The following is a 13,235-nucleotide window of genomic DNA, read 5'->3' as shown; positions in this document are numbered from 1 at the left end:
TCTGAATGTATGCTACATGCCATTACATGAATAATGTCTGTTTCACAGATGAGGGAACTGAAGTTGAGTGGCTGGTAACTGACTTCAGATTACAGAGCTAGTAAGAAGACGGGCTGGCATTCAAACTCTGGTTTGTTCAGCTGATAACTTAGAATATAATGTAAATGACTTAAGGGTTCAATGAGTTGACTAAAGAAGTAAAAAAATAACTATTAATATATAACTTCAAAGGGTGAGCAACATTGTGCTTTCTGCTAATGTGATATAAATTTAAAAGCTTTTGCTTTAGAATGGTATGCTAGGACTTAGGTACTAGAGCATAGTATCAAGAGTACTATAAATATAAGGGGTTTCTTTTTTTGTCTAATAATTATACATTTGAATTATAAGATTATCAACAGAAAACAAACACCAAAAAGTACCCATACCTACTTAATGTTGGCTTCAGATTAAAATAAAATATCCTAAACCAAGTTTCAGCAAAATAATTTTATTTCCTAACATATGGTAACATACACATCCAATATGCGCTCCCCTTGCACATCTATTCACAAGTGACTTCCAAATGACAACTGCTTTGATATTTAAGCATGTGTTAAAAGTTATCTTAGTTGAGATTTGAAAAATGCTTTAGATGGATGACATTCTGAGTATACTGGATTGGTCACAGCAGAATTTACTTTAGTTAGATGAGTTCTACAAATTTAAAGCTTTGAAAAGCTACTACTTTTACATCTAATACATCCAGATGAATACGATGCAGCAGTATCAGCTTGTATTCCGGAGAAATCTCATTAGTTTTTCTGGTGATGGAACCACTTATCCACTGTATTCAGAGAAAAGAAAAACAAATTAGAATTCCTGCTAAGAATCAAAATTACACCTAACATATAACAAAGACTAATATACTTGCTTTAATGAATGCTACTATGAATTACCTGAAAATGAATGGACATACATACAAAATTTCTCTACAGCACATGCAGGTGTTTTCTTTTGGGCTTCCTTATACTTCATGCTAATTGTATAGTGTGATTTTCCAACTTTTTTTTTTTTTTTGAGACAGGGTCTCACTCTCTTGCCCAGAATGGAGTGCAGTAGCAGAAATCATGGCTTACTGCAACCTCCATCTTCTAGGTTCAAGCAATTCCCGTGCCTCAGTCTCCCTAGCAGCTGGCATTACAGACGTGTGCCACCACATCTGGCTAATTTTTGGATTTTTTTGTAGAGACAGGGTTTCTCCATGTTGGCCAGGCTAGTCTTGAACTCCTGGGCTCAAGTGATCTGCCCACGTCAGCCTCCCAAAGTGATGGGATTACAGGCGTGAGCCATCACACCCAGCCTTCAAATTTGGTTTTTTTAAGTGGCAGAATCATTTTCTTACCAGAAAAATCTTACAGAGAATTCTGACATCTAAGGAGGAGACAACTGTTTTCTGGGTGAAGCAGCCTGTGGCTAGATGGGAATGTGGAGATCAGCCCACTCAGGGTCCCCTCCAGCGTCCAGTAGGCACCTCCACGGAACTCAGAGGGGCACAGTGGGTCATGGTTTGGAAACCGCTATGATACAGTGTGGCACTAAAGGTGATATGTAGCAGCTCATCTTCCTTCCCACGCACACTACAGAATTCTAAAAACATTTCTCATTCTCTTCCCTCTCTTCCTGTGTATGTGGTATGTTGAAAATATGTATGTGGCTGGGTGCAGTGGCTCATGCCTATAATCCTAGCATTTTGGGAGGACAAGGTGGGTGGATCGCTAGCCTGGGTGACATGGCGAAACCCTGCCTGATTACTGTTCAAGACCAGCCTGGTTCGAGACCTGGTTTGAGACCAGCTTGGGCAACATGGTGAAACCCTATCTCTACAAAATATAAAAAAATTAGACAGGTATGGTGGCACGTGTCTGCAGTCCCAGCTATTTGGGAGGCTGAGATGAGAGAATCACTTTAACCTGGGGAGGTTGTGGGTACAGTGAGCTGTGATCACGCCCCTGCACTCCAGCCTGGGTGACAGAGTGACAGCCTGGGTGACTCTGTGTCAAAAAACAAGCCAGGTTCAGAAAGACAAATACCACATGATCTCATTTATATGTGGAATATAAAAAAGGTGAATTCATAGAGGTAGAGAGTAGAATGGTGGTTGCCAGGAGCTGAAGGATGGGGAAAGGGCAGGCGATGGTCAAAGGGTACCAAGTTTTAGTTAGACAGAAGGAATAAGCTTTAGTGATCTATTGCACAGAATGGTGACTGTAATGTCTATTTCAAAATTGCTAAGAGTAGATTTCAAATGTTTTTACCACATACCAAATAATGATTAAGTATGTGAGGTAACGATTTCTTAATTAGCTGGATTTAATCATTCCACATTGTAAACATATATCAAAACATCACACTGTATGCCATAAGTATATATAATTATCATTTGTCAACTAAAAATAAAAGTAACACAATTTTTCCATACATCTGTGTAATTTTTAATGAAATTTTACTGGAATAGAAATCTTACCATCTGTCGGTACTGTGCAAGCAGATTCACAGGGTGGTGGTAACTAAAATATAAAATATTAAAATCTATTAATCTAATCTCATTTTTTAAAAAGCTAAAAAGATATACTGACAAAAATTTAAGAGAATCTGAAGACTATCCCAAATTTTAGGATCTAAACATAATTTGTAACATATAGGAATAATAGAAAGTTTGCTCTACTGCTGAGATGCTAACAAATTCAAGCCTCTTGGATGGTGCAGTGGCTCATGCCCATGATCCCGGCACTTTGGGAGGCCGAGGTGGGTGGATCACAAGGTCAGGATTTCAAGACCAGCCTGGTTAACATGGTGAAACCCCGTCTCTACTAAAAATAAAATTATCTGGGCGTGGTGGCAGGCGCCTGTAATCCCAGCTGCTCAGGAGGCTGAGGCAGAGAACTGCTTGAACCTGAGAGGCGGAGGTTGCAGTGAGCCGAGATTGCGCCCACTCCCACTCCAGGCCTGGCGCCGACAGGAGTGAGACTTGCTCATAAAAAAAAAAAAAATTCAGGCCCTTGACTTTACTGACATGGAGCAATAATTTAATACAGAAAAACGACTGCCGGCCGGTGGCTCAAGCCTGTAATCCCAGCTCTCTTTGGGAGGCCGAACGGGCGGATGCATTGAGGTCAGGAGATCGAGACCATCCTGGCACACATGGTGAAACCCCGTCTCTACTAAACAATACAAAAAACTAGCGGGCGAGGGGCGGGGCGCCTGTAGTCCCAGCTACTCGGGAGGTGAGGCAGGAGAATGGCGTGAACCCGGGAGGCGGAGCTATTGCAGTGAGCTGATGATCGCGCCACTCGCACTCCCATGCCTGGGTGACAGAGCGAGGATCCCGTCTCAAAAAAAAAAAAAAAAAAAAAGGAAAAAACTGATTTATGCATATATAACAATTTTATATACACACCACATATTTATAAAATATGGGCAAAGTGTTCTCATTGAAAATTATGATAGCTAACCACTGGCTTTTCCCTTACAATTTTTTTTATTTATCTCAACTTTGTCAGGATTCATACATAAATAAAGATAAATCTAAATGTACTGGTTTCATCATTAAATTGTCCTTTTTTCCTTCTTCTACCCCATTTAGAAGGCAATAAAAAAGTCAGACCTCATTTTCTTTTGTTTTCCTTATTTAGTATTATAAATGAAAACAATTTAAGATGATCTCGTTCAATCTTTTGGTTAATCCAAATCAAATAATTAAAAATAGTACAAAAGCAAAATTCTTGCTTTGACGGGTGCTTTTACTACCTCACACGAAAGCCTTTCTCAGGTTACAAATCATTCCTGCAATGGCACCTAAAACTTGATACCTTCCTCAGTCCTTGCTAGAACCAAGTAAGTAAATTCCCATTGGTTCTTTTGTGGAAATGGCTTATGATGGGTCACAGGCACACAGGTTACTTGGTACATTCTGGAACCATTTTGAGTTTTACAAATTTTACTACCATGCTATCTGTCCAACTTATGATTGATTAGAATCACTCCCTCAGCTTCTCCCTCAGTCAAATGGCCACATGTATGTGTTTATGGTTTCTAATTTCAAGACTCCACACAGTAATATGCATACAAAAGGCACTCAAGTATTTGTTGAAACAAGTACTTCCTCTCCCCATTTAGCATCATAGTTTTTAGCAACCAGGTTTTTCTTTTTTTTAAGGAAACTTTTACATACAGCATCCACAATGGCTCTGGCAGCATCAGGATCACACTTAAAGGGGCTCTCAGACACAGTTGTATTCATGCTATTAAATAAAACAAAAGTAGTCATAAGACAAAATAACAAAAATTATCTCTTAAGAGTTAAAAATTGAGTTGAAAGTGGTTGACCAGGTGATACTCAAGTTTAGTTTAGTCAAAAGCTTTTTCACCTACATTTAACATTCTAATTATTTATTTTGGCAAGGCATGGCTATTCTTGTGATCAATTTTATTCAACCATCTTAACCAGTTCGGATTTAAGAAACTGAGATTGGGCCGGGCGCGGTGGCTCACGCCTGTAATTCCAGCACTTTGGGAGGCCAAGGCAGGCGGATCACGAGGTCAAGAGATTGAGACCATCCTGGCCAACATGGTGAAACCCCATCTCTACTAAAAATACAAAAATTAGCTGGGCGTGGTAGCGCGTGCCTGTAGTCCCAGCTACTTGGGAGGCTGAAACAGGAGGATCGCTTGAATCTGGAAGGCAGAGGTTGCAGTGAGCCGAGATCGTGCCACTGCACTCCAGCCTGGAGACAGAGCAAGACTTTGTCACAAAAAGAAAAGAGAAGAGAAGAGAAGAGAAGAGAAGAGAAGAGAAGAGGAGAAGGCAGGCAGGCAAACAAACTGAGATTGAATGCTTTGTAACTCTCACTGAAATAGCTGAGAAATGTGAATTAAAATGAGAAACATATCTTTCTTAATTGGAAAAATTAATGAAACAAACAAAAAAAACCCAGTTCCTGTAGTGCTGGTGAGACATCTGAAACAGACACTTCTGGCAGGAGTCCTGGTTCAATCTTTCTGAAAAACAATTCTGTAAAATGTATCCAAAACCTTTTAAAAAGCTCATAGGTCTTGATAGAGAAATTCCACCTCTAAGAACCCAATCCAAGACTGAAACGGTAATTTACAAAGGTGTTTACCATATACTATTTCACTATTAATAATAGTGAAAATTGCAAGTAACTAAAATGTCCAATAATAAGAAATGATTAAAATAGTTTATCCTTCTTTGCAGGGGATTTAAAATAAAAAATAAAAGGTTTATCCATAAAACATATTATACATAGATAGAATATTATATTATTAAAATATGATATTTCTAGACTGGGCATGGTGGCTCACATCTGTAGTCTAAGCGCTTTTGGAGGCTGAGGTGTGAGAGGATCACTTGAAGCCAGGAGGCCAAGATCAGTCTGGACAACATAGCAAGACACTGTCTCTACAATAAATTTAAAAATCATCTAGGAGTGGTGATTTGTGCCTGTAGTCCCCAGCTACTTGGGAGGCTGAGACAGAAGGATCACTTCTTTGAGGTTACAGTGAGCTATTACAGTAACATCGCACTTCAGCCCGGGTGAGAGACCCTGTCTCTAAAAAAAAAATTATAGTTTTAATGACATGAGGAAATGCCTATTATATAGTGTTAAATTTTAAAAATCATAAGACAAGCCGTATATATAATACAATCCTAATTTGTTTTTTGTTTTTTTAGCCCACTTTAGTCTAAAATATGGATCATATTTTAAAAATACATTTTTTTGTTTATCCATAGTTCAAGTTTTCCTACATATTAATCATTATAGTATTAACATAATACATGCCCAATTAGAAATATTCCATCAAGGCCGGGTATGGTGGCTCACGCCTGTAATCCCACCACTTTGGGAGGCCAAGGCGGGTGGATCACGAAGTCAGGAGTTCGAGACCAGCCTGGTTAACATGGCAAAACCCCGTCTCTACTAAAAATACAAAAATTAGCCGGGCGTGGTGGCATGCACCTGTAATCCCAGCTACTCGGGAGGCTGAGGCAGGAGAAACGCTTGAATCCGGGAGGTGGAGGTGGCAGTGAGCTGAGATAGTGCCACTGCACACCAGCCTGGGCAACAAGATCAAGACTCTGTCTCAAACAACAACAACAAAAAAAGAAATACTCCATCAAAATGAAAAATGAATCATCTTTGCTTACCTGTTATTTAACATACATTAAGACCATTTTCATAGAAATCGTTAAGATACCAAAAAATAGAGAAGTTAACTTAAAAGCCAAATCTTTTCCTTTTTTTTTTTTTCTTTTGCTCAGTTGCCCCAGCTGGAGTGCAGTGAGGCAATCACAACTCACTGCAGCCTTGATCTCCAAGGCTCAAGTGATATTTCCACCTCAGCATTGCTACAGGCAAGTGCCACCAGGCCTGGCTAGTTTTTTAAATTTTTAGTAGAGATGAGGTCTCACTATGTTGCCCCCACCAGTCTCCAGTTCCTGAGTTCAAGTGATCCTTCTGCCTCAGCCTCCTAAAGTGCTGTAATTACAGGAATGAGCCATAGCACCCAGCCAAATGCCAACTCTTAGGATTGTACAATTTTACACAAATATATATAACTCTTCTCCATTTTTCTTCTGTTTGAAGGACAGTGTTTTCATTTTATAGGACATTATCTTGACACAGAATAGAAGATTTCTAGGAGAATTATTTTTGTACATTAGCGTTTTCTCATACTCTCTCTCTTTTTTTTTTTGAGACCGAGTCTCACTCTGTCGCCCAGGCTGGAGTACAGTGGTACGATCAGGCTCGCTGCAGCTTCAACCTCCCCAGGCTCAGGTGATCCTCCTAACTCAGCTTCCTATGTAGCTGGGCCTACAGGTGTGTACCACCATGCCCAGCTGATTTTTGTATTTGTTGTAGAGATAGGGGTTCTCCATGTTGTCCAGGCTGGTCTTCAACTCCTGGGCTCAAGTGATCCGTCCACCTTGGCTTCCCAAAGTGCTGGAATGACAGGTGTGAGCCACCACACCCCGCCTTGTATCTCTTTTCTAAGTGAAAGTAACAGCACAGTGTCTTATGATTATTAAAACCTTTTCTGCAAGCTGGTCTGCTTTACGTGTTAAACATGCAAAGAGTTTACACTTACCAACTGATTCCTTTTCCATTCGTTTTCTTAGTCACTAATGCTTTCCAATGGTCATGAGTGCTTTTAATAATATCAACTGCAAAGTCCTATAATTTGAAGAGATTTGCATTACAGTGATAAAAAGGTATTCTTTTCCTATTATCAACATTTCCCCAAAGCCTGATAATTTGTCTCTTCTGAATAATTTCCTTGTTCTAAAAATGGAAGAGAATATTAAAGTGAATAAACACCAAGACCGTGTTATATTCCCAGACTTCTGTTTTGTGAATCTTGTGATGGTAACAATATGGTTCAATTATAAGTCTCAACAGAAACGAGCCTAAAGCTACAGTTCTGAATGACATATTACCTTATCTTTAAATTCTGCATTAAAAGCAAACTCGTTTTCTGGTTTTCCATCAGGAACCTTATACCTTCTAAACCAGTCCACAGTAGCTTCCAAGTAGCCAGGTTTCAGCCGTTTGACGTCATTGATATCTAAGAAGAGAAGAAGCATAAGATGACAGTGACAATGATTTTTTTTTTTTTTTAGACGGAGTCTCGCTCTGTCGCCCAAACTGAAGTGCAGTGGCCGGATCTCAGCTCACTGCAAGCTCCGCCTCCCGGGTTTATGCCATTCTCCTGCCTCAGCTTCCCGAGTAGCTGGGACTATAGGCGCCCACCACCTCGCCCGGCTAGTTTTTTGTATTTTTTAGTAGAGACGGGGTTTCACCGGGTTAGCCAGGATGGTCTCGATCTCCTGACCTTGTGATCCGCCCGTCTCGGCCTCCCAAAGAGCTGGGATTACAGGCTTGAGCCACCGCGCCCGGCCTGACGATGATTTTTTAAAAAAAGAAAGAGAATAAGCAGATTTCAAGATGCACAAATAATTACACATTCAACAAAAATTTCAAGTACTTATTTTGAAAGAGCTGTGGAATGACTTATCATGGAAGTTCAAGATAATGTTGGAGCGAAGCCCCTTGTTGAGAAGAGAAGCCATACACTGAAAGGAAATCATCTAGTGTCTCCGAATAGCTCTGACATTTAGTACAGAGAACAATCAGTACAATAGTAATCTCTGTTAGGTAAGGGCAAACAGCTGGTGGCTACATAATGAAACAACCAGTTTGGCAAATGTAGATAATTCCTATGAGAAGTGTACAAGATACTGAAAAAGACAGAGGTTATCTTTTTTTTTTTTTGGAGACAGGGTCTCGCTCTGTCACCCAGGCTGAAATGCAGTGGCCCGAACAAGGCTCACTGCATCCTTGACCTCCAGAGCTCAGGTGATCCTCTCACCTCAGCCTCCTGAGTAGCTGGGACTATAAGCATGCACACGCCCAGCTAATTTTTAAATTTTTTGTAGAGATGGGGTCTTGTCATGTTACCCAGGTTGGTCTCAAACTCCTGGGCTCAAGCAATCCTCCTGCCTTGGCTTCCCAAAGCACTGGGATTACAGGTTTGAGGTACTATCCCTGGTCCAGAGGCAGAGGCTATATGTCAGAGAATCACAACACTATTACGTACTAAAAGATAAGAAAAATAGATTAGATTGATAACTATTGTTGGGTTACGTATTAAATGTGACTAGACTTTGCTGGATAGTACAGGCACTGTATATAACAATACTTTAGTTCTGGCTGACAGAAAAGTGTACTGCTTAAAAAACTTTTAAGTTTCTGTATAGCCATCAACAATGGCTAGCCTCAATGTCATCAAACTGCACTTTAAATAACAAACTCCTGCACAATGCAAGCAAATGGAGATACACATGCTAAAAAGTCAGTTAGGAAACGTATTATGAGGAAGAGAAATACATTTGATAACAACAAAAGCTTATTTATATTTGTACAAGATAACATTGTTTCAATCCAATTTATTGATTTTTTTGAGATGGAGTCTCACTCTGTCTCCCAGGCTGGATCTCGGCTCACTGCAAGCTCCGCCTCCCGGGTTTACGCCATTCTCCTGCCTCAGCCTCCTGAGTAACTGGGACTACAGGTGCCCACCACCATGCCTTGCTAGTTTTTTTGTATTTTTAGTAGAGATGGGGTTTCACCGTGTTAGCCAGGATGGTCTTGATCTCCTGACCTCATGATCCACCTGCCTCGGCCTCCCAAAGTGCTAGGATTACAGGTGTGAGCCACTGCGCCCGGCCGATTTATAATTCAATCCAATTTATAATCTGCATAAAGAATAGCATGCATTCTATTATCATAGTATCACTAAAAGTACGGAAACTTTACAGAATGCACTGGGCAATGTTTAAGCACTAGTAAATTTCAAAGAACTTATAATTTACATAAAATGTGTCACCTGATACAGAAATACTTTGGAAATTCAGAAATCCAGCACGCAAATGTTGATGTTTTCCAATACCAGAAACCAATTCTCCATTTATTCAGAAACCAACTGGGTGCTCAGTAATTCAGTGTGATTCTGACACTATCTACCTGGAGTTAGCATCAGATCTCAAAGGTTAGGGGCCCAGTCTCACAAGACTGCGCCACTTCAGATGCCTCCTGTACTTCTGACTGATCAGCTATAAATTGGAGGTTTTCACAATCCTCTCCCTAAGTTCCCTAATTTGCTAAAATGATTCACAGAACTCAGGAAAACACTGAAGTTTAACATTTTGTTATACGCATGCAACTCAGGGACAGCAAATGGAAGAGATGCACAGGGGCAAGCTACAGGATGGACAATAGATACTGCCTTAGGTTGACATTAGGGAAAGCTGCATACTACTTGCACCATGGGACCAGCCACCCCAAGAAAGTTTTCAGGGTTCTAATAACCTGAACTGCAGGGAAATAATGCCTTAGTAAATGAGTGCTGACAGAGTGACAGGCTTGGCTTCACTAATCATGGCCACAGCATGCCCAGTTCTCTTGTATAAGAAGTACATTGGAAATGCAGGCACCGACCTACGGAACAGAGCCGTACCACCAAGTAGTTAACAGATGGTGTGAATGCACTCTCACCTTTCAAAATTGAAACGAAACGTTAAAGGATTGGCATTCTTCCAGTCCTTCTTCAACGAATTAACACAGATGCAAATGTACATCACATCATTTTGAGGGAACATGCTCTCAAGGTGACTCTTATCCCTGCTGACATTGACCTCCATCACCTGGCTGAGGCAGTGTTTGTCAAGTTTCTGTGTTGTAAAGTCATTCTCTCCTGTCCCTTACCCACACTGTACTCATTGGAAGGAAGTCACCATGCACAACTCACAATTAAGGACCTCCTTGAGAATGGAGTATCTACATAAATTATTTGGAATTCTTCTGCTTTGAGATTTATCTATTCTTCCTCATTTGTTTATTTATTCAATCATTTATTTATGTCAGTATAGACTCATGGATATTTATTTTATGTTCCAGGTTATATTAAAATACTACTTTATTTTCTTGCTCAAATTGTTCTAGCTTTGGCAACTCCTATGTATGTACCCAAGAATAAAAACATAAGTCCGCACAAAAACTTGTACAGGAATGTTCATGGCAGCATTACACAGTCAAAACAACCCAAACGTCCATCAACTGAAGAATGGATAAACAAAATGTAGTATATCCACACAATGGAATAATATTCAACCATAAAAAGGAGTACTGACAGATGCTACAATATGCAATATGGATGAACCTAGAAAACATTATACTAAGTGAAAGAAACCAGAAACAACAACAACAAAAAATCCACAAATTGTACCAGTCCATGTATGAGATACCTAGAATAGGTAGAATAGGCAACTCTATAAAGACAAAAAGCAGATTAGTGGTTGCCAGGGCCTGGAGAGGAGGAGGGAATAGGGAACGACTTGAACTAGTGGTGATGGCTGCACAACCTTGTGAATGAACGAAATGCCACTGAAGTGTACACTTTCATTAAAATGGTGAATTTTATGTTATGTAAATTTTACCACCAAAAAAAAAAAGGGGGGGGAAGGAAGTGCTGATACATGCTACAATATGGATGAACCCTGAAAACACTTATTTCACTAAGTGAAATAAACCAGACACAGAGGCCACCTATATGATGCCATTTACATGAAATGACAGCATAGGCAAATCCATAGGCACAAAGTAGATCCGCAGTCACTTGGGACTGCGGGAAGCGGGACAGAGAGTGAGTGCCCGTGGATACAGGATTTCCTTTTGGGCTGATGAAATGTTCTGCAATTAGAGAGTGGTGATGGTTGTACAACTTAGTGAATATACTAAAAACCACTGAATTATACATTTTACCGTGGTGACTCTTTGATATGTGAATATCTCAATTAAATGTTTTAAAATAAACAAACATAGCAACTGAGTGCTGGTATGTGGGGAAGGAAAGGACAAAGAAACAGTAAGAACTTACCAGATTTTTTCTGTTCTGGAATGAAGGAGAAAGTGTACTTAGTTAATTACAAGTACAGTCATAGAAATAATGCTTGAACAGTGCTTTGTTCCTCCATCCTTTAATAGTTTGAAGGCATGGGCTTACAATTCTGTCATTACAGGTTAAGTTTGGTGGTGTTTATGAATTAATTAGAAAGACTTCAGACTCTTCAAATTTTCTTACCATTATAGTTGGCTGCATCAGGATCATCCACATTAATGGCAATGACTTTCCAGTCGGTTTCCCCTTCATCAATCATAGCCAATATGCCTAGAACTTTCACGCCAATTATTTCACCTCTTGCACATACCTAAGTCAATAGCCAAAGTCAGGACAACATTACAGAATGAAACTCTAGCAGACAGTTTTACTTGGCTAACAGGAAGTAAGAAAGAGGCCAAGTTCTTGTGAATTTACCTGGAGACTGTTCCTTTAAGCAAATGTTAAAAACCTAGGTACGTAAATGTTTCATCAGTCCTATTAAAGTTGAAAACAGGACTTATAGGTCCTATTTTCTTCTAGGTCATAGGGAAACCAGTCAATAGCTCAGGGTAATCAATGTTTTTTGCACTATCATTGATTATACTGAAGAATAAGTCCTCCATAGTCTCAAATATGTATCTTAATATGCTTTACCTTTTATTTTATAAAAGTCATTGAGTTAAGCAAGTCATACAATGACTTAAAAAGTTTATGACTTAAAAAACAAAATGAAAACTTTGTTTTTAGTTGTTTGCTATTTCTCTAAGCCTGAGAAAGACATAAAGAAATAACTATAATCAGAATCGTAGAACAACCCTACTTGATGGAGGAATTACTACCATGAATCTCCAACTCAAGAGGTTATTTGGTTTGGGTCAATTTACTGATCATTCTAAATTGTTAGGCAAGGTTTGCCATGGATTGAGAGGGAATTTCCCTCCTGGTACCTTTCACCTATTGACTAATTATCCATCTTCTAAAGCAATGCAGAACATGTCCAGTTTTTCCAGATATATGTTCAATCATACATACACAGACATGTTTTTTTCCAGACTAGGTTTAAATGTACAAATTATAATATACAAATGCTTAAAATGCAAGAGAAGCCTTTAAACCAAAGAGACATCATTATTTCACTAATATTCATCCATTTTATTCACAGTATTTTTTAAAGTATGAAATTTGGTATACTTCATTAATCTCTCAACACTAAAGAAAAAAATGTCACATCTCATTACCTTGCTTCCAATTTCACACACATCAATTGGGTCATTGTCACCACAACAGCCAGTATGTTTATCATTGTGCCCTGGGTCTTCCCACGTCTGAAAAAAATAATACTTAATGTATATCGTTCCCATACATATGGACAAAATGGATCATGTTGAGAATAACAGATAACATCCTATGACTCTTCAGCTATTTTTCTTCATTGTTTTAGTTCTTCATTTGCATTTAAGAATCTTAACTACGCACAATAGTTTCAATTAAATGTTGTAGCTCCTACTACACATATAATGCTAAATTTAAGCTTTAAAACAGATAATGATCCTATTTAAAACAAGCAAAAGCCAACTACTTAATAACTGAGACAACAGGGAAAACACAAATATAGACCAAAACATTTACTTTAAAGATGTGTGGTTTCAGGCCGCGGAGGCTGAGGCAAGTGGATCACCTGAGGTCAGGAGTTCGAGACCGGCCTAGCCAATACGGTGAAACCCTGTATATACTAA

General features: G+C 39.3%; 1 protein-coding gene across 1 annotated transcript in view; it reads right to left on the bottom strand.

Annotated features, from left to right (window-relative positions):
* Window positions 1-470: 470 nt before the first annotated feature.
* PPA1 (inorganic pyrophosphatase 1) overlaps window positions 471-13,235 on the bottom strand; it is a 29,729-nt gene continuing 16,964 nt past the window's right edge. The window contains exons 5-11 of the mRNA XM_017873151.1: window positions 12,738-12,824; window positions 11,701-11,827; window positions 7,499-7,626; window positions 7,150-7,235; window positions 4,214-4,283; window positions 2,507-2,549; window positions 471-826 (exon numbers count right to left, since the gene is read on the bottom strand). Coding sequence (XP_017728640.1) covers window positions 795-826; window positions 2,507-2,549; window positions 4,214-4,283; window positions 7,150-7,235; window positions 7,499-7,626; window positions 11,701-11,827; window positions 12,738-12,824 — 573 coding nt within the window. The 3' untranslated portion in view covers window positions 471-794. The remainder of the gene's footprint in view (window positions 827-2,506; window positions 2,550-4,213; window positions 4,284-7,149; window positions 7,236-7,498; window positions 7,627-11,700; window positions 11,828-12,737; window positions 12,825-13,235) is intronic.

This window comes from Rhinopithecus bieti, unplaced genomic scaffold (genome assembly GCF_001698545.2).
Source record: "Rhinopithecus bieti isolate Rb0 unplaced genomic scaffold, ASM169854v2 scaffold_6907, whole genome shotgun sequence".
NCBI classification, from domain to species: Eukaryota; Metazoa; Chordata; class Mammalia; order Primates; family Cercopithecidae; genus Rhinopithecus; species Rhinopithecus bieti.
Note: the sequence above shows the minus strand (reverse complement) of the source record. Positions and strands in the feature narration are given on the sequence as shown.